At 41.6% G+C, this 22,940-nt stretch overlaps 1 protein-coding gene across 3 annotated transcripts in view; it reads right to left on the bottom strand.

The window, feature by feature from the left end:
* Window positions 1-22,940, bottom strand: part of LOC105006621 (SH3 and multiple ankyrin repeat domains protein 2) — a 276,728-nt gene that overhangs the window by 156,168 nt on the left and 97,620 nt on the right. For all 3 annotated transcript variants that reach the window (XM_034297425.1, XM_034297433.1, XM_034297430.1), the window contains exons 6-8: window positions 22,449-22,600; window positions 22,104-22,271; window positions 7,458-7,574 (exon numbers count right to left, since the gene is read on the bottom strand). In XM_034297425.1, the coding sequence (XP_034153316.1) occupies window positions 7,458-7,574; window positions 22,104-22,271; window positions 22,449-22,600 (437 nt within the window). The remainder of the gene's footprint in view (window positions 1-7,457; window positions 7,575-22,103; window positions 22,272-22,448; window positions 22,601-22,940) is intronic.

Raw genomic sequence — 22,940 nt, 5'->3', positions numbered from 1 at the left:
GCTATGCTATGCTATGCTACAAGACATCCAGTTTGCTTCAAAGTACATCCAGTTAGAGCTGGATGCTGACGTCCAGGCCACTTTCCTGTCCGTCCTGACAACCCAATGGTTACTTTTGTAACCCCAGTTCTATGAGTGGAGCGTCGCCCATAGGGGCTTCGCTCCTATTGGTTTACCCCTCTGCCAATAGGTAGGCGCTGAATTTTTAAATATGCAAATCACACCTCTCATGGCCATCTGCCCCCATGGCTATAAAAGAGGTTGTCACACCCCAATCTGTCTGCCGACATAGCTTTCTTCACGAGAAAAGCAATCAGTGACAGGTCAGGGCATGAACCCTATGGGCGACTCTCCACTCATAGCACTGGGGTTACGAAAGTAACCATCGTTCTACACTCACCTAAAGGATTATTAGGAACACCTGTTCAATTTCTCATGAATGCAATTATCTAATCAACCAATCACATGGCAGTTGCTTCAATGCATTTGGGGGTGTGGTCCTGGTCAAGACAATCTCCTGAAGTCCAAACTGAATGTCAGAATGGGAAAGAAAGGTGATTTAAGCAATTTTGAGCGTGGCATGGTTGTTGGGCCCAGACAGGCCGGTCTGAGTATTTCACAATCTGCTCAGTTACTAGGATTTTCACACACAACCATTTCTAGGGTTTACAAAGAATGGTGTGAAAAGGGAAAAACATCCAGTATGCGGCAGTCCTGTGGGCGAAAATGCCTTGTTGATGCTAGAGGTCAGAGGAGAATGGGCCGACTGATTCAAGCTGATAGAAGAACAACTTTGACTGAAATAACCACTCGTTACAACCGAGGTATGCAGCAAAGCATTTGTGAAGCCACAACACGCACAACCTTGAGGCGGATGGGCTACAACAGCAGAAGACACTCATCTCCACTACAAATAGGAAAAAGAGGCTACAATTTGCACAAGCTCACCAAAATTGGACAGTTGAAGAGTGGAAGAATGTTGCCTGGTCTGATGAGTCTCGATTTCTGGAGAGATATTCAGAGAGTCAGAATTTGGCATAACCACAATGAGAACATGGATCCATCATGCCTTGTTACCACTGTGCAGGCTGCTGGTGGTGGTGTAATGGTGTGGGGGATGTTTTCTTGGCACACTTTAGGCCCCTTACCATTACTATGGTTTTCCTAATAATCCTTTAGGTGAGTGTATATAGTGAAGCTTTGTCCATAGGGGCTTCACTCTTATTGGTTTAGGGCAAAGCGAGCGAGCCCAAGATGTACTCCCTGCCGGTCACCCACCTCACCAAAGAGATAAGTGCCAAACAGGATGGCCCAGGCGTGGAAACCCACGACACCAAGCTGCTTCCATCCGGCTCACACTAAGCACATACAGTTGCAGGCTGACCCACAGACCCCAAACGAATGTACTCACAGCACCAATCCATCCGGTCTCAACTGAATCGGAGCGTCCGAGGCCAGGCCAGAGAACACAAGTAGATGCTCAATCACACACAATTTGAACGTCACACACAAAATCGCACAGGCAAACCATGTCAAATGCGACGTCCCAGTAGCTCAATGGACCCAACTCACACCCCAGACTGAGCACAGAGTGAGCCAAAGTGCCTGTGGCCATGTCACGCAAGTAAAACCAGACAAACGGCGACGGAACTTCCTGTGGCACGGCAGAACAGGAACATGGAAGTAGGCATCCTTCAGATCGATGCTGACGCAAAGATCCCCGGGGTGCACACACTCCAGGAGACGTTTCGTTGTGAGCATGCGAAACAGCCTCTTTGACATGCATTTGTTCAAAATGCGTAGGTCTAGGATCCGCCTGATGCCTCCTGTCTTCTTGTGCACCAGGAAGTAAGGGGAGTACAGCCCCTTCTCCCTCTGCCCCAACGGGACTAGGGACACCGCCTCCTTTTCCAGAAGGTCCGCAATCTCCCCCTGTAGGGCAACGACCTTCAAAGGAGACGTCATGACGGGCTCTACGACCCCCGAGAACGGGGGGGTGGGGGCTGGCAGTGAAACTGCAGCATGTACCCCTTCCTCAGCGTCTTGTCTAGCCACCCCGGCAGAGTGCATAGCCGACGCCACTCTGAGTAGAACAGAGAGAGCGGGCAAGCACACAGCTGGGGAGCCGTGGCCAGCCACTGATTGTATACATCCTTGGCCCCGACCGCCGTGGGAGGGCTGTCCACGAACAGCCAACACGCCTAAGGGGTCCCAACCCGAAAGGGAGAGGACGACGCATGCGTCACCTGGGCCGAGCCGTCCGTCTCCCCACTGGTTACAGCTGTAACCAAGGAGACAGAGGCTCCAGCAGGTGGCGCAGCCGAGCACAGCTGACCTGTCACCTCAGTGGGGCGCCCAACAGAAAACTGCCCGGGCCCCCATCCCGGCCAGCCACCTCAGAGGCGGCAGGGAGGGAAGCCACAGACTTTTAGAGTCAGGCACTGCCGACCACAGTCAGACGGAGCTGCTCCTCCCTGTCCTTCTTTTGGCGCACCAGGGCCTCAGTGACCGCAGCGCCGAAGAGTGCAGCGGAGCGTTCAAGAAGGGGACCTTCAGATGTCCGCCGAAGAACACACCACCTCGCTCACCTCAACAGGGAACAATGAGGTGCGACCCTCCGTCATCCCGGCTACAGCCGCAGCAAGAAGGCCCACGTTGTTGCAGGCCGCAAGAGACTTTACGGAGAGGGCGTATTGCTTCTCTGCCAGGCTGGTGGAGACATGGTGCCTCATAGATGGCAGGGCGGGGCGCTTGTCAGACCAAGTGCTCAAGCCCGGGACCAGGGAGGACGCCAGCGCGGTTTCCAGGGGCTGGATGCCCCTGCTCAGCGTCTCCAACCGCCCCTCCACCGTAGTGATGGCGAGGTGAGACTTCACAGTCCCCCGGTTCATGAAAGGAGCACCCCACGCCTCCTCCGCGTGCTTGCGCAGGGAGGCGGGCCTACCTCCAGTGGGTGGCCTCAAAAAGACTTCACAGTCCCCCGGTTCATGAAAGGAGCACCCCACGCCTCCTCCGCGTGCTTGCGCAGGGAGGCGGGCCTACCTCCAGTGGGTGGCCTCAAAAAGTGAATCCCTGCCCTCCCGCACAGGCATGGGAATGCGCAGGCGCCGGGCAGTGGCAGAGTGGGCAGCAAAGAAGTCCTCCTTCACTGCCGGGGGGTCGACACCCCTGTCCTTGGGGGGCGCGACAGCCTCCTCCTCCTCTGAAGAGGAAGAGCTGGAACAAATCTTCCTCTGTTGGACAGTCAAAGTTGATCCTAAATCATCCTTCATTATTTCCAGGAAAACGAATGATCAATCTGAATGAGCACATAGCTCCCTTCAGTGTGTTAACAACAAATTACAAGGGAGAGCACTCAGGTAAAGTGCATAGGGCAGCAGGCAAGCTTGTTTAGGATTGCCCAGTGTACAATTTCATCTCTGTTAATGAATGTCATGTTGCCCACATTGTTTTTGTATATGGGATGTGTTAATAGTGGTTTAATAGTGGTCATTTACATAAGCAGAGAAGCATTTTCTTTTGTCAAGAATAGTTTATATTAAAATTAACATCTGAATACATGTTCTGTTTCTAAATAAATGTTCTGTTTCAGGAATTACTTCATTACAGATTTAGTAATTATTCACCTCTGAATAAAGTCATGAAACATTAATGGATTATGAACATTATTGCAAAGAGATTTCAAATTGCAGTTTCCTTTTTCAGAAGGTATGTTTGTCGGTGAACAGCTCTATAGCTGTTGTTTTTGCTCCTCATTGTTCTCCGCAATGAATCTATCTATAGATATTGAAGTCTGCACATACAGTATAGGCTGTTAAATAAGCCTGGGCTGAGGCACCAGCAATACAAAATAATTCATTAAAACAAAAATCCAGAAAATCACATTGTATGATTTTTAAATAATTAATTAGCATTTTATTGCATTACATAAGTATTTGATCACCCCTCCTGTTGCCCTCCTGTTCTCCACTCATTACCTGTATTAACTGCATCTGTTTTAACTTGTTACCTGTATAAAAGACACCTGTCCACGCATTCAATCAAACAGACTCCAACCTCTCCACAATGGCCAAGAACAAAAAGCTGTGTAAGAACATCAGGGATAAAATTGTAGACCTGCACAAGGCTGGAATGGGCTACAGGACAATTGGCAAGCAGCTTGGTGAGAAGGCAACAACTGTTGGCGCAATTCTTAGAAAATGGTCAATCTCCCTCGGTCTGGGGCTCCATGCAAGATCTCACCTCGTGGGGCATCAATGATCATGAGGAAGGTGAGGGATCAGCCCGGAACTACATGGCATGACCTGGGCAATGACCTGAAGAGAAAACCAGTAGTAACACACTCTCAGTCTCAAAGAAAATATTTGGAGGGAGCTGAAAGTCCATATTGAAAAGTCCATATTGCCCAGCAACCTGAAGGATCTGGAAAAGGTCTGTATAGAGGAGTGGGCCAAAACCCCTGCTCCAGTGTGTGTAAACCTGGTCAAGAACTACAGGAAACATATGATCTCTGTAATTGCAAACAAAGGTTTCTGTACCAAATATTAAGTTGTGCTTTTCTGATGTATCAAATACTTATGTCATGCAATAAAACGCAAATTAATTACTTAAAAATGTGATTTTCGGGATTTTTGTTTTAGATTCCATCATTCACAGTTGAAGAGTACCTATGATAAAAATTACAGACATGCTTTGTAAGTGGGAAAACCTGCAAAATCGGCAGTATATTAAATACTTGTTCTCCCCACTATATATGATTACTTGAGATAATAGGATTGGTCACTCTTGCAGTATAATGACTGATAATGTTAAATGCTGTTGAATGACACTGACTATGCAATACCTGAATACGTAATTATATGATGTCTGTGCCTTCTGGGTAAGTGGACAACACGTGAATATAGAATCAAAGGACTTATCTTAAAGTAATTAAGTAACTTAGAGCCTTACTTTCTACCGCAAGTAACTAAGTTACATAACTAATTACTTCATGGGAACTGTAATGACTTACTGTAATACGTTACTTTTAACGTTCCCAAACACTGCTCCCAACACACACAAATGGACACAAAACCAATTTGTCATATTTCATTATTATTGTTAGGACATCTCTTTCCCTTATCACACACAGGCTAAAACCTACACGCTGAACAGATACCCATGCGGGGGGACACCGAGGCGGGAGACATAGTCCCTCCAGCATGTCCTAGGTCTTCCCCGGGGTCTCCTCGGGACCTCGGGACCGGAACACCTTCCCAGGAAGGCGTTCCAGAGGCATCCGAAACAGATGCCCAAGCCACCTCAGCTGACCCCTCTCGATGTGGAGGAGCAGCGGCTCTACTCTGAGCTCCTCCCGGGTGACCGAGCTTCTCACTCTATCTCTAAAGGATCCCCCAGCCACCCTGCGGAGAAAGCTCATTTCGGCCGCCTATATCCGGGATATTGTCTTTTCGGTCATGACCCAAAGCTCATGACCATAGGTGAGAGTTGGAACGTAGATTGACCGGTAAATCCAGAGCTTCACCTTGCGGATCAGCTCTTTCTTCACCACGACACACCGATACATCGAAGCTGCACCGTTCCGTCTGTCAATCTCCCGTTCCATCCTTCCCTCACTCGTTAACAAGACCCCTAGATACTTAAACTCCTCCACTTGAGGCAGGCACTCTGCACCAACCTGAAGTGGGCAAGCCACACTTTTCCGATTTTGAGGTACTGAATCTCATCCCCACTGCTTCACACTCGGCTGCAAACCGTCCCAGTGCATGCTGAAGGTCCTGGTTTGAAGGGGCACGACAACATCATAGTTCCCCTATAGTTGGAACACACCTTCCGGTCCCCCTTCTTAAAAAGAGGGATCACCACCCCGGTCTGCCATCCCAGAGGCACTGTCCCTGACCGCCACGCGATGTTTCACAGGCGTGTCAACCAAAGACTTGAGGTACTCAGGGCAGATCTCATCCACCGAGGAGTTTCTTGACTACCTCTGTGACTTCAGCCCGGGTGATGGACGAGTCCACCTCTGAGCCCTCATCCTCTGCTTCCTCAATGGAAGACGTGACGGCGGGATTGAGGAGATCCTCGAAGTATTCCTTCCACCGCCCGACGACATCCCCAGTTGAGGTCAACAGTTGCCCACCTCTACTGTAAACAGCGTTGGTAGGGCACTGTTTCCCTCTCCTGAGGCGCCGGACGGTTTGCCAGAATCTCTTTGAGGCCAGCCGATAGTCCTTCTCCATGGCCTCACCGAACTCCTCCCAGGCCAGTGTTTTTGCCTCCACAACCACCCGGGCTGCAGTCCGCTTGGCCTGCCGGTACCTGTCAGCTGCCTCAGGAGTCTCACAAGCCAAGCAGGCCTGATAGGACTTCTCCTTCGGATCCAACTCACCACCAGGTGGTGATCAGTTGACAGCTCTGCCCCTCTCTTCACCCGAGTGTCCAAGACATACGGCTCAAGGTCAGATGAAACGACAACAAAGTCGATCATCGACCTGGGGCCTAGGGTGTCCTTGTGCCACATGCACTGATGGACACTCTTAGGCTTGAACATGGTGTTCGTTATGGACAAACTGTGACTAGCACATCATTTCTAAGTCAATTTCAATACTGGTTTCTCTAATCGTTGTCATATGCTAATCCAATATAACAAAAATTTAACAAAAATTTCACTGTAATTTATTTTATAGCATAGAACTGGGATTAACCAAGCCACAACATATTACCAAATTCTGAAATGTAAATAACAACGATGGTTATTTATGATGAAGTCACTGTAACAGTACGTGCCAACCAAAGTTAAATTGTAAAAATGATCTAGATATCCCTCATTTTGTTAGCTGAATTACAATAACAGCAAAATCACATTAAAACCAACTCTTCCCTCACTTTTCTTCTCGCCAACGCAAACATTTTAAACAATGCACCTTTAATAGATGCACCTTTTAACTCCAGGCTGTAGTTATGGGAGACTCTGAAGGCTGATATTTGGCAGATATGTTTTTATGATGTTTTCTTGGAACAACAAAAGAATGTGGTCAATACAGGATACGAAAGTTTCAAAGATATAAATCATTATAATTGTTAAAACACTCACTACTTTACATTGTAGCAAAGTGTCATTTCTTCAGTGTTGTCACGTGAAAAGACATAATCAAATATTTGGAAAAATGTGAGGGGTGTACTCACTTTTGTGAGATACTGTAGCATTTATGTGTTGTTCATCTTTTTTTTTTTACATTATAATAGTAAACCATTATAACACCCTAAACTGTTGTTGGTAATCATCCCACACATCATAATCAGTCAAATAAAAGTATGGTATCTTACTGTGCATTCTAGGTCGTCTACTCTGTTCAGTTCATACTGTTGATTACTACAGTAAGTTACTTATTTAAAAAAGCCACATGCCATTTTTAAACACACAGTGCACACAGACACAAACACAGAGAAACACACACCTGGTTGTAGAGAGCACAGATGTGCAGTGCTGTGTTCCCTGAGGCATTCTGTGCGCTCATGTCCGCCCCGTAGAATAGCAGATGCTCCAGGTGTTGGACATGACCATTCCGGCAAGCCTGCACACACACACACACACACACAGGAAGAAGAAAACAAAACATTTCTATTATGATAGATTTTTATTTTGTTAAATATAATCTTGTCCTCTCGCTGGGGTGACGTCAATTCATTCTTAAAGCCCCACACATTATCTGTTCACTTTTTCCAACTCATCTAAAAAAAATCTTCATCCATTTCATTTTTTATAAAATTGTCATCCTACTTGATCCACAAAATGAGAGTAGTCAGTTATTTATTTTTTTGAGCCGCAGCTTTTTTGATATGTCACTTCCTGTTTTCAACATTTTTCCCACCATTGCCGAGCCGACCACTTTTTTCCTTAGCAGCTTTACTGTATACAGTGGTTTTTCAGATGTGGGCCTGAGACCATTTGATATGGTAATGTACATACTTGCTTTAAGTACCGAAAAGTATTTGGATAATGACACAACTTTAATTGTTTTTGCTCTGTACTCCAGCACATAGGCTTTGAAAAGGGACAGTGACTAAAAGGTTAAACTGCAGACTGTCAAATAAAATTTGAGGGTATTTTTATCCATAAACCATGTGTATGAATAACAGTCCTTTTGATACAAATTCACCCATGAGCAGTTTGTGAAGGACATGTTAGAAAAGGTTAAATGTAATACGTGAATTTATTTTTACATAGACAATCATTATTTCACAAAGTTCTATAAAATCACAGAAAGTTCTGAAAGTGAGAGCATATGTGAGAGCATATCTATGTGTGCATAGAGAGACAGTCCCAGCAATCACTTCAGTCGATTTATGACATGACAAATTGATTTGTTGAATTTCAACTTCAATGCACCAAACATTTGATTTTGGAATGCATACTGGTTTGGCAAGGACTCTGATTAATGTGCATCAATATGGCAGCATTGACTCTAAATACAAAACCAATAATCAAAACTAGACACTGACAGCTCTTTTAGATGCACCAATGAGGCAAACAAACACTATCTTATAAAAGACAATTGTATAAATTAGTCCCTTTGAAGAGGGGCACTATGTTCTGTGGCACAAATGCACCCTCTTCTGAATAATGTTTGGACCAATACCCCTGGGAGAACCACCTGGCCTTGGGTTGCAATTCAGGGCACTTGAACACAGCCCAGCTGCTACCCTTGACAAGGTACACCTACCCTCAACGGCATTACCCTTGGGAATAGAAAGGCTCTTGAAATGCAGCTTTAGGTTGCAATGGAAGAAAAAAAGAGGGTGATGCTGTACCTCCAGAACTGACACCTTGAGGCCGCCAGCTGGCGTAACCTCACCACCTTCCCCAGTGTTTAAGGTTTATTTTTTCATAATTTTGTTTTATAAATCCCTCAAAAGCTATGTCAATTTGCTGTGGCTTTTCTGTTACAGCGAAAGTGCTGTCATTTCTAAATAATTAATCCAATATGAATTAAGCTCTAGAGTACAGAGACAAAACAATAAAACTTATGTCACTATCTAAATATGTAGGAACTTTCTCCACATTTTGTGGTGTTATTGATTTAATTTTGTGTTATTGACTCTTGGTTGTTCCAAACTTCTTCCATGTCATAATGATGGAGCCCACTCCTGGGAACAGTAAAAAGGTCTGGTTTCCTAGACACAGATTAAGCCTAGTCATGAACTACAAAAGTCAGTCGATCGTAGTTGTGTTAAAAAGTTAAATTCTTTCCTAACTTCAACTTTCTGACAGAGGTGAGCAGAGTTTGTGCCAAATCATCTTGATATTTTTAGCTATTCATTGTCTCTCTATGCTAACCAGAACCATTCCCACTGATGAGAGGCATCCCCATAGCATAGGGTAAACATTAACTTTAAGCTTTTGGACTACATTAATTGACTTTCAATAATGTCTGTTGTGTTCTTTTGGACCTGTTCTACTATGGAGGACTAAATGTGCCATAATATATAAATAAATAAATAATTTAATATTTAAATACTTAAATAAATAAATACACATTGCATTTGCATTGTGTACACTTATGCATCGTCCAAATGAAATAGACATTTCATTTGGATGGTGTGAATTTGTGCATCATCCAAATGCAATGGGGCAGGATCTCCCCCATTTGATAGAGCTGTCCACATTGGACTGTGTGTTTTATGCTTGGAACACTGTGAGAAGAAACCATCAGCTGACGGCCGTCAATCATGTTGCACACAAACAAGTTTCAGTGCTCCCTTGTCGTTATATATACAGAATTGGGTCGCTTTGAGAACTCTTTAACCAGAGAATTTATATCGTTAGCATGTGGCCTGTTTTCAGTTAGGGTACTTTCATTGTGGCAAGTGCGGAATCAGGTTGAGGACTGGTAAAGTGGGTGTGTCTTGTTTGTGCCAGGCTGCCAGCACCGATCAATAGCTCAGTAGTAGGCATAAGCCTTTAGAAGGTATGAAAAATACAGATTTCACTGTAGCAATGTTATTTAGTTGCCGATAGAATAAATAGACACAAGGTGTTAAACATAGGGACCAGGTCCGGGCAGGCTGGACAAAATAGATACAACTCAAGTCATGTCTTCCACTTCCCTGTTATAATTGGATTTAACAATCATAACAAAACGTTACTCCCAACACCCATTCAAAAACTGAATAGGCCTGAATGCATCAGGCAGACTACACATAGACATAAGCAATCTGACATGCCTAATCCAGATTGGCCCTGATTAAATACTTTTTCCATTCTATTCTGTCATGAGTTGGGCTTCTGGTACGTTGTGTTTGTTTCACCATTTATGCAGGGAACACAAGCATGCAGGGCTGCCAAAATAAGTGTGGCGTGCAACTGAAAGATTGTTTAAATGGTTGCCATTGTCAGTGGTCAATGTTGTCTCAATATCTTTCTCTAATTGTGTAACCTCCTAGAAACTATATATTTGAATGGACTTAATACTGCAAAGGTTTTTTATTTTTTTCATACCAAAACTAGGCCAATTTAGAACATTAATTTGTTTAGAAAAAGAGCATGATGTGCTTTTTGATTTTGGAAAACCTCTTTGCAATTTTTTCTGAGAATTTAATATCAATCAAATGTATTATGGCGTAATATCGAGTAGGATGTAATTGAACAGTATTCAATATATTTTCATACAAGTTTATGGTGCCTACAAATTGTACCTAAAATGTCTACAAGACCCGTATTTGTTAACCAGCCAATACTTGCCAGATTCTTCTGGGTTAATACAGGTTGTTCAAGGAGTGTAGTGTCAAGTTTCAACTAACAGTGTTTTCAGTGTGCACGGACATAATGGAATGTGAACACCTCAATAATACTGAATGTCCCACTTGTATATTTATTTTGGATTGTGCAGACAAGCAAACAATAATATATATTTTTTATTATAATTACATTACTAAAAATATAAATAAATACATATATAAATACGTATATATATATATATATATATATATATACATTGCATTTGCATTGTGTACACACATGCACCATCCAAATGTAATAGACATTTCATTTGGATGGTGTAAATTTGAGTGTCGTCCAAATGCAATAGACCAGGGGTCGGCAACCCGCGGCTCCGGAGCCGCATGCAGCTCTTTCATCCCTCTGATGTGGCTCCCTGTGGCTTTTGAAAATAATATATGAATATTTGATTAAAAAAATATATATATTATTCGTAGATTTTTAAAATGTAATTCTAAATTTGAAGATTATGGTAATCTTGTAACATCTAAATAATGTATTATTTTTGTAATTTGTAACACAAAAACTAGTTAAAATCCTTTGTCGCTCTTATGTGTCTATGAGCCAACTATGGAGAATTCTAAGAAAAGAAAAGTGTCTAAAGAAAACAGAATGTTCAATCCTACGTGGGCACATTCATTTGCTATCACTGCAAGACTGGTTTACCAGTCTGCTTAATATGTAATGAAAAACTAGCAAACAACAAAAAGCCATTTTGGAACTGCTGCGGAAGGTTGATCTGAGCAAAAATCACTTCAAGAAGTGGATGATGTCTGCAAATTTAGGTACACCCTTACAAATCTTCTCTTGCGCACTGTTTGGTGCTGCGGTCACCGAGGCCCTGGTGCGTCAGAAGAAGGAGTCCCCTCTTACCCGTTCCTTCTTCATCTGCGGCTTCCTCTGCTCCTCCTGAGGCCTCGCGGAGGCCGGGGGGTCGCTTACGTCGCAACATCGCCGTGCTAAGGCAGCGGGTGCAGCTGAACCGGACGCAGCGCGTCCGACGCAGTGTGAGGGAACCTCGCCCCCAGAGGTCGTCCTCTCCTCCTCCCCGTTTAAGAAACAGCGTACCTGACTCTTTGGGGGGGAGGCAGATTGGGGTGTGACAACCTCTTTTATAGCCATGGGGCAGATGACCATGAGAGGTGCGATTTGCATATTTAAATTTTCAGTGACTCCCTATTGGCAGAGAGGGTAAACCAATACGAGTGAAGCCGTATGGGCAACGCTCCACTCATAGAACTGGGGTTACAAAAGTAACCATCGGTCACGCAGGCTGAACAAAACACACACAACTCAAGTCGCGTTCTTCACTTCCCGTTATAATCGGATTTAACATTCATAACAACACTTTACTCCCGACACCCCCTCCAAAAAATAGGCCTTAATGTAGCAGGCGGACTATAAGTAAACATTGGCCTACGCAATCTGACATGCTGTATCCAGAGTAGCTGCTGACGAGATAGCCTACTAAAATCGCTTTTTCCCTTCTATTCTCTGCGAGTTGGGCTACGGGATTATTGCATTTTAGCTGCCATTTATGTAGGCAAAACAAGTTTGCAGGGTTGCCAAAACAAATGTGTTGTGCAACTAAAATATCGTTATCATCTTTTGACCGGTTGCTACGGTTGGTCAGTGGTCAATGTTGGAGGACAAGGCAAGATGCCTAACTGAACAGGCATGCTTGAACTTACAGTATTATGTTCATATGCACCCCTTATGTAATTGTGTAGCCTCCTAGAAACTACACATTTTAATAGGCGTAATACTGCAAATGTTCTCTTTCAACTCCCAAAAATTGCCTTATTCTTTGTGGCATAATATTGAGTAAGATGAAATTGACTAGCATTCAAGGTTGTCATCCAAGGTTATTGTCCCTACAAATGTTGTCTAAACCATCATCAATATCTGTGTCTGTTAACCTGGTAATCACACCAATACTACTAGGCAGATATTCCTCTGGGCTATAACAAGTTTTTCAACTAGTGTAGTTCAAGTTCAAAGTATATCCTGCACCCAAGTTCATCCAGTGTCCTCCTGCACAATGAAATTCTTGTGACTTGGCACCCCACATCTACATTGTAAGAATTAAGAAATATATAAAGTAAAAAAAATAGGAAAAATAGCAATAATATACAATGCAAAAGAGTAGATGGGGAATATGAAGATTATGGGTAGATCTATTGAATATTATAAATTCAATATGAGTGTAGTATGCATGTGAATGGTACAGACAAAGGAATATTCTAATATACATTGAATGTACATGAAAAGATATCATCTGGAATGTTCATGTATCATCAGTATGATCATAGATGAGTATTGCTGGATGCAGAGTAGTGTAGAGTGTCAACTGCCTAGTGTTTTCAGTGTGCACAGACATAATGGAATGGGAACACCTCAGTCTTACTGAAAGTCCCACCCCTACATTGCATTTGAATTGCATAGACAAGCAAACTATAATACAATTATTAAATGGATAATTACATTATTAAATATATAAATAAATATAAACACTTAGCATTGTGTACACTTGTGCGTAGTCCAAATGCAATGTACATTTCATTTGGATGGTGTGAAGTTGTGCATCGTCCAAATGCAATGTACATTTAATGATCATAATTTCATGATTATAATGATGACACATGAACATTCCAGATGTTGTCTTTTCATGTACATTCAATGTACATTAGAATATTCCTTTGTCTGTACCATTCATGTGCATACTACACTCATATTGAATTTATCTACTGATATTCTTCATATTCCCCATCCTACTCTATTTTTTACTTTATATATTTCTTAAATCTTGCTACGTAGATGTTTGAACTTGAAATACACTAGTTGAAAAACTTGTAATAACCCAGAGGAATATCTGACTAGGAGTATTTGTGACATTGCCAGGTTAACAGATACAGATATTGATGGTGTTTTAGACAACATTTGCAGGGACAATAACCGTGGATGACAAGATATGAAATACTGGTCAATTTCTCGATATTATACCATGAAGAATATGACTGTAAAACATGCAAGGCATTTATCCAAAATCACAAAGCACATATTGCTCTCTTTCTAAACAAATTAGCTTAATATATTGGGCAAGTTTTTGGAGTTGATGGACAACATTTGCAGTTTTAAGCCCATTCAAATGTGTTTTCGTTTCTAGGAGGCTACACAATTAGAAAAGGGATGCATATGAAGATAATACAATAGGTTCAAGCAGGCCTGTTCAATTAGGCATCTTGCCTTGTCCTCCAACATTGACCACAGACCAACAGTAGCAACTGGTCAATAAATGATAACAATATTTCAGTTGCACAACGCACTTGTTTTAGCAACCCTGTACGATTGTTTTGCCTACATAAATGGTGACTAAATTGCAATAATCCCGTAGCCAAATGGAGAATAGAAGGGAAAAAGCGATTTCAGTAGGCTGCTCTGGATCTCGTCAGCGGCTGCTCTGGATACAACATGTCAGATTGCGTAGGCCAGGGGTCGGCAATCCGCGGCTCCGGAGCCGCATGCGGCTCTTTCATCCCTCTGATGTGGCTCCGTGTGGCTTTTGAAAAAAAAATATGAATATTTGATTAAAAAATATATATATATTATTCGTTCGTTTTTTAAAATGTAATTCTAAATTTGAAGATTATGGTAATCTTGTAACATCTAAATAATGTATTATTTTTGTAATTTGTAACACAAAATCTAGTTAAAATCTTTTGTCGCTCTTAATATGCATCACAAGTTACAACCGCCAATGTGCGACACCCCGCCAGCGCGCGACTTCTTTAACTTTTTCTAACGTGTAGAATATATATGTCTATGAGCCAACTATGGAGAATTCTAAGACAAGAAAAGTGTCTGAAGAAAACAGAATGTTCAAACCTACGTGGGCACATTCACTGGTTTACCAGTATGCTTAATATGTAATGAAAAACTAGCAAACAACAAAAAGTCAAATGTTGCAAGACATTTCCAGAATAAACACGCAGCCTTTGCTCAAAAATATCCGGATGGAGATGAGAGAAAAAAAGCCATTTCGGAACTGCTGCGGAAGGTTGATCTGAGCAAAGGCACATCAAGAAGTGGATGATGTCTGCAAATTCAGTTACACCCTTACAAATCTTCTCCTGTGCATGCAAATTTCATTCACACGTGCAATCGTATGTACACTTTCACAAATCTTACCCTGTGCATGCGATTCTTTAAGGCATCATATTACCTTCATAATTAGACATTGAGTATTTTACTTGAAAGTAGGCCTAACCTTCAACCCAACGTTGTTCAAAATGTTCAAAAAGGTTGCCGACCCCTGGCGTAGGCCAATGTTTACTTGTAGTCTGCCTGCTACATTAAGGCCAATTTTTTGGAGGGGGTGTCAGGAGTAATGTGTTATTATGAATGTTAAATTTGAGTTGAGTTGTGTGTGTTTTGTCCAGCCTGCGCAACCTGGCCCTACTCCCTGTTTAACACCTTGTGTCAGTATTTTATCACCAATGAAAAAAATTGCTACGGTGAAATCTTTATCTTTATGGACGTTTACAAACGACTCTAACTTGTCAAGGCTTACGCCTACTATTGAGCTATAGAACAGTGCTCGCAGCTGGGCATAACCAAGACACAAAAACTTCACCAGTCCTCCACTTGATCATGCAGTTTTGTAACAGTAACAGAAAACAGGCCACAATGCAAACAAAATACATTCTCTGGTTAATGAGTTCTCAAAGAAACCCAAATGTGTATCCATAACAGACAAGGAAACAATGAAACTCGTTTGTGTGCTACTTGATTGACTACTTGATGTCAATTGCATTCGGACAACACAATTTCACAGCATCTAAATGAAATGTCTATTGCATTTGGACTACGCAAAACGTTCACACCATCCAAATGAAATGTTTGGGTTATTTGGATGATGCACAAGTGTACACAATGCAAATGCAAAGTGTATATATGTATTCATATTATTAATAATATAATTATAATTACATTTTTGAATTACTATTTGCTTGTCTGCGCAATCCAAATTAAATATACGAGTGGGACATTCAGTATGATTGAGGTGTTCCCATTCCATTATGCCTGTGCACACTGAAAACACTGTTAGTGGACACTCCACTCCTGGTTAACAGAAACTAGATGTTTTTAGGTACAATTTGTTGGCACCATAAACTTGTATGAAAATATATTAAATACAGTTCAATTACATCCTACTCGATATTATGCCATGATACATTTGATTGATATTAAATTCCAATAAAAAGTGTAAAGCAGTTTTCCAAAATCACAAAGCACATCATGCTCTTTTTCTAAACAAATTAATGTTCGAAATTGGCCTAGTTTTGGTATTTGAAAAAATAACATTTGCAGTATTAAGTCCATTCAAATGTATAGTTTCTAGGAGGCTACACAATTAGAGAAAGATATTGAGACAACATTGACCACTGACCAACAGTAGCAACCAGGCAATAGATGTCAACAAACTTTCAGTTGCACGCCGCACTTATGTGTTCCCTGCATAAATGGTGAAACAAACACAACATCCCAGTAGCCCAACTCACGGAGAATATAAAGGAAAAAGCGATTTCAGTATCTCATTAGGGTTGCTCTGGATTAGGCATGTCAGATTGCTTATGTCTATGTGTAGTCTGCCTGATACATTCAGGGCTATTCAGTTTTTGAATGGGTGTTGGGAGTAACGTTTTGTTATGATTGTTAAATCCAATTATAACAGGGAAGTGGAAGACATGACTTGAGTTGTATCTATTTTGTCCAGCCTGCCCGGACCTGGTCCCTATGTTTAACACCTTGCGTCTATTTATTCTATCGGCAACTAAATAACATTGCTACAGTGAAATCTGTATTTTTCATACCTTCTATAGGCTTACACCTACTATTGAGCTATTGATCGGTGCTGGCAGCCTGGCACAAACAAGAACCACCCACTTTACCAGTCCTTCACCTGATTTTTGCACTTGCCACAATGAAAGTAGCCTAACTGAAAACAGGCCACATGCTAACAACATAAATTCTCTGGTTAAAGAGTTCTCAAAGCGACCCAATTCTGTATTTATAATGACAAGGGCACACTGAAACTCATTTGTGTGCTACATGATTGACAGCCTCATCTAATGGTTGCTTCTCAAGTGTCCAATCACAGTGTTCCAAGCATAAAACACACAGTCCAATGTGGACAGCTCTATCAATTGGGTGAGGTCCCGCCCCATTGCATTTAGATGACGCACAACTTCACACCATCCAAATTAAATGTCTATTTCATTTGGACGATGCATAAGTGTACACAATGCAAATGTAATGTTTATTTATTTATTTAAGTATTTAAATATTTATTTATATATTTTTTTATTTATATATTTTTTTATTTCATATTATGGCACATTTAGTCCTCCATATTCTACTATTATTTTATGCTATTGAATCAATTGTTAGGATAAGGATTAAATTAGACCTCATATAACCAATCCCAAGACATGTAACACTTATATTCCTCCAACCAATGTTTTAAGTCCGTAACCACGTCATTATTCTAGAATTATAAAATGTACCTTTTCTAGGCACCCCCAAGATGAATTCATATTTTTGTAAACAGATGTTAACCTGACCTCTATATGGTGCAAAGTGAAACCTGCCGCCTTTCTGCAGCAGATAATAGACAAATCAACACTTCCAGTTACCAATTTCAACTTTCTAGAAAATTGCTGTTAAATTGAACAGTGCAAGTCAAAGGAAGGAGATTATATCACAGTGATTTGCATGAAAACTGGTCAGATCTACACACCAGAACACATAGGTCTCGATAAAAGACCTTCAGAACAGTTTAGCTGACACTGAAGTAGTTTTTCACAGGTCCACCACACAATGTACCTTACACAGCAGGTTCACATTTGTGTAATATGTTGAATCTATGGAAAATGCATAAATGGTAATCCTGCATAAACTTGTGCAAAAGGGAGGCCTGTTTCACTTTGTAGAGCTCAGATCAGCTATATTGTAACTGTAATAAGCAGCATTCTTAACCATCAACCTCCTAATGATAGCCCTCTACTGTATCACATATAACCAAGCAATGACTACTCAAACAAAAACTGGCCATGGCAGGCATAGTGAGTATGACTGTGCATGTATATGTATGCATGTGTCTGTATTATAACAGCACTCAGCAGCTTTCTAAACCAGCAGTGTCTTATTCTTAACCATAACCAAAAAAAATGTAACTATTTGTAGAGGCATTTCAGGCTTCAAATGAATATATTTCAATTGTATGTTCTCAAACAATTGTAATCTTGAAACAAAATACAATTAAATGTTATTTCAGTCTCTGAAAATGGTCTTGGAAAGAAGTCATTTTACATAACCGATACAAGCATAATCAGACTAGAGCACCTTTTCAACATGTAGTCAAAGCAAATACACTTTTTTCTACATTTATGCTTGAACCGCTTGAACCTAGTGTTTTATCTTGACAAAAGATATTGAATGAAATCACATGGACTCTGAGATAAAGTTTGAAGGAGAGTTAACACTCAACGTAATGATACCTAGTGTCGAACCGTGTCTCACACCAGGATGTCCCCAAACTGACCAATGGCGAACATCAGTGGGCATAACTTAATATTTAGGAACCCCCATATAAAGTAACTCCCCCAAGATTTTTCGCGCACAGCTGCTTGGGCTTGGGCAGTTTGTGAGAACTAAAATGTGATTCGATCATAGTTAGTCTGTAAAAAATAAGGAACTTTGAGACTGACAGTGGTTGCAAATCATGGCAACCTGTCACATTTGAATGGGCAGTATGTCAGACCAATCAAAAAACTGGACCACGTAAAAATACTGTACAAAACATGTTTTTTTCTAAATAAGTTGGGACAACCGAAATATGGGACTGTCCTGGGAAAAACTGGATGTCTGGTCACCCTACCATAGCCTAATATGCTGCCACCACCATGCTTGACTGTAAGCACTATATACAGCGATCAGCCATAACATTATGACCACCTGCCTAATATTGTGTAGGTCCTGTTTGTCCAATTATTAAATGATCAGTATGTTTTGATTTAAATGTTGCCAGAAACGTAATCAGAATTTAGCAACAGAACTTGTCAAGGAGTATTAACCCAACTCCAACCACTGAATCTATTGAGACACAAACACATTAATAGTGTAGTAAGAACATTTACTTAAACACCAATAGAGAATACTACAGACCAGGTATTCCAAAACAGTTTAAAAATTCTACCCAAATCAGTCAAACTTAATGACAAAAAGGCACACGTGTGAGCATTTAACAATGTACATCATATCGTGGCATTATAATGTAAAGTTGTACAACACTGAAACACTTTATTATTATTTTTTTCATGCACAACCAACAAAAACGTAACATAGGCTAAAAGTAGCAAGCTAACATTAACTGAGGGCTGCTACTTGGGTCAAATAGTTAGCTAGAACATTACATAAATTGGTAAATGATTTAGCCTAGGCTTCTAAAATGAACACCAAAACTTAACATGAACTGTAAAGATTGTAGCAGTTTATGCCAAAATAATTGATGGAAAGGTGGCAACCTACACGTTTCTCACATTGATCTTCTTCTTCATGTACTGATACATTTTCTATTCTGGTCTCAACAAGACTGGGCAAATTACTGAGTAGGCACCAATCAGAGGCATAATTTTTATGATGTCATCATGTACACCTCTCACACAGTATTTTGCAGTATAATTCTGCATAGTATTTTACACAATTCAATACACTAAAGTATTTTGATAGAAAATACGAAGCCATTTTCATCAACCCTATCAAATACAAATTACTACTTTGTATTTGAAATGCGTATTTTAAATACAAGTATCATAAATACTGCCCATCCCTGAGCATGACCAGACAAAATGCCCAGGAGGACCCTCATCAGTTAACATACGGCTTTGAGAGGCTAGACTAGGACCACATCAGCTTCATCGCACGTGCCACCCAGACAAATTCAAATTTGAATACAACAAAGACCACATGTTAAAGTTGCCACAGCAGACAACCCTATCCAAACTGGACAAGAGAAACAAGTATGTGAGAATTCTGTTTATTGTCTACAGATTTGCATCCAAAACCAGACTGGCCTCAAAGGAATCTGGAAGACTTGGGGCTGACCCAGCCTCTTAGCAATTAGTTAACTTCCTGATGGGCCTAACCTTGATGGCTGGAAAGCAACTTCTTACAACATGCTCAGCCCCCTCCAGTACTATATTTGTACTACAGTATGTGGCCACAAAAGATTCCCACATAATCCCAACCTGGCACAATCTTATGGCTCTTTAGAGGGTTGGAAGGTCAGCCCTACGAGCCATCAGACCGACCTACAGGACATTTCCTCAACACAGTCCAACAGAAAGGACACAAAGATTATCATGGGCTGCAGCCACCCGAGCAGTTGGCTGTCAGCGTTGCTAGGCAGAGACTTTCAGGAGCATCATAACCAGGAAAAAACCTTCTAGCCCCAGGCCAGAAGAATGTTATACTAACTGCTTATCTGCCCTGTAGTGGTCAATTAATGTAGAACCCGTATCAAATCGAGAGAGAAGTTCGCTCAAGTTTATTGGAAAATTGCAGCACAGATGTCATTCGGTGAATGTTCCATTATCTTCTCAATGTAATGTTGGTTGCCAGCTAGCCTATACATTAAGGGTGTTTCTACCTAGCAGAGATCAGGTTTCCAAGACAGTAACCCCCATGCCAAATGGTCAATGTAACGTTACTGGGGTTATCAGAGAGATAATCTAAACAGAGAGGTTTCTGTTGTTCTCATTATCTAGGCACATCCACTTCCAATGAAACGTACATTCACATTGTAATTCTTAATGCTCAGATTCCACACCAGGGACACATCTTCTAGCCCCAGGCCAGAAGAATGTTATACTAACTGCCAATCTGCCCTGTACTCTGATCTGCACATTAGAGCCCATTTTCAAAACTCATACGCACATTCACGCCGAAGCATAATCTAATTCAGACCACACTACTGTGTAAAAACTGTCACTTTCCATTTTTGGTTGTATAACTGTTTATGATTATTATTTATTCATACAAAGTGATTATCCTTGTATGGACTTTCTCTTTTTACATTAAGGTTCATTATTTGTACCAACTGCATTGTTTGGGAGACGAGATACAAGCATTTCACTATGTGCAACATCTGCTATTATATTTATAATAGACTTATTAATAGCAATAAAATTTTAAAACTTGAGACAAGCTATAGTCTCTGACTTGGCTTTACAGTTACACGCTGTGTCCACTAGATGCCAGTGTGCTGCAGAGGAGGCAGCATTGAAGCCCATGGGGTTTAGGTTGCAAAGTCCTTAGGTTGAACCCAGTCGTCACATGGAACAATCAGCACTTGAATGAACAGATGTAGAAAGACACCAGTGCTGAATGAGAAAAGATGCTTGAAAGTATAATTTGAAGAAACGACATAGATCCAAAGCCATTTGGAGTATCAGTTTGACAGAGAGCAAGCTAAAGCGTGTCAGAAATTGAGGGAGGCAGGAAGAAGAGGCATTTCCGTAGCCTATGGGCAAGGCTAGTTTTTGGAGGATTCAGATGCATTTTGATGATAATTAACTGATAGGCTAGCCTACAGAGAGCTGTGCTAGACAGGCTGACAGTGCTGTTTTCTGGAGAAGTGATGTGGTTGCCAGTTAGAGCTGATAGCCATCAGAGTGGAGCTTGAGGGAGATGTTCTAGCAGGGCTATCATCGGTCTGTAAACACACACATGTAGTACTATAGAAAAAAAGGCAACAATATTTTGAGAGTCCCAAAAGTGTGCCTGAAAATGCTCAACACATTGTCCACTGATTACCTGTAACATTTTAACTATCTACTAACCCTAACCTTCATTCTATCACTAACCTTAACCCTTACCCTAAACCTTATTCTAAATCTAACCATAACCTTAGCAAGCAGTTGTTTATCAAGATTCAAACTAGTCCTCACTTAAATAGGAACTTGATGGCACTAGCACACACAGCAGCTTTAAATGAACATGTCTTAAGTGTGGCATCCAAACATTGTTCTCTCCTTAAACAGCTTAATCCCAACCAAGTGTGAACAGTTGCCAAGCCACACGCCTGCAGGCAAGCATGTGTTCTCAGACTGTGCGTGTGTACGCGTGTATGCCCAGCCTGTTTGAGTTACGGTTTTAGCCTGTGTGTATTATCAGCCTGTATGTGTGTGTTTGTGTCCGCAGACAGTGTGTCTGTGTTTCCTTAGTTTCTGTCTGCATTTGTGCATGTGTGTGTGTGCAAGTGTACCTGGTGGACTTCATGCCAGCCGTTCTCATCCTGGCAGCACACGCTGGCGTGTTCATGCAGAAGCAATTCACAGCAGAAAGGGTCTCCTCCTACCATGGCTGTGTGGTAGAGGGCTGTCAGACCTCGACTGTCCTTATAATCCGTAGAAGCACCTAGCTCCAACAGGGTCTGAAACACATGCGCACTGACAATCCTCTTCAACAGACTGGGTCTCTGTAAAAGCCCTGATGCACAGCTAAAGAGGGCTTCATTAAAAAAAATAGATTGATTTATTGATCAAAACAATTGCTGAGTAGCAGTAAGTGTAGCGGGTTTAGTGTTGGAGGTGTTTGTGTGTTTCCATACCGTCATAGCAACCTGGTTCTTGGACCTGGCAGCTTTGTGCAGGGCCGTCATGCCGTCTTTTGCCCTGTAGTCCAGATGAGCCCCTCCATTCTTCAGAACCTTCATAATCTCCACCACATTATCCAAGTGGGCCGCGAATGTCAGAGGGGTCTCTGTGGAATGGCATCGACAGAATACAATGTTGATGATGGGGGTCAAACGTATTAGATTTGGGCCCACGTTCCGCTAGCCTGGCCTATCATCCAGACCAATGTGTTCTTGCTTAGGTTTCAGAATGTAAACTTGCAATGGTCATACGAGACTAACATGCGGTCTGGTAAATTAATACCATGTTGCTTTGACTTTCTAGCTTCTTTTTTTGTGGATTGTTGAGGACCAGTGAGTAGACTCTTGTAAGTCTATGCATACCGGACTGTGGAGAGGGACCAAAGAAGAAAGCACAAAATAAAAAAGACTGCAGGAACACAGTGAGAATTGAATAGAAAACAGAGC

This window comes from Esox lucius, chromosome 2 (genome assembly GCF_011004845.1).
Source record: "Esox lucius isolate fEsoLuc1 chromosome 2, fEsoLuc1.pri, whole genome shotgun sequence".
NCBI lineage: Eukaryota > Metazoa > Chordata > Actinopteri > Esociformes > Esocidae > Esox > Esox lucius.
Note: the sequence above shows the minus strand (reverse complement) of the source record. Positions and strands in the feature narration are given on the sequence as shown.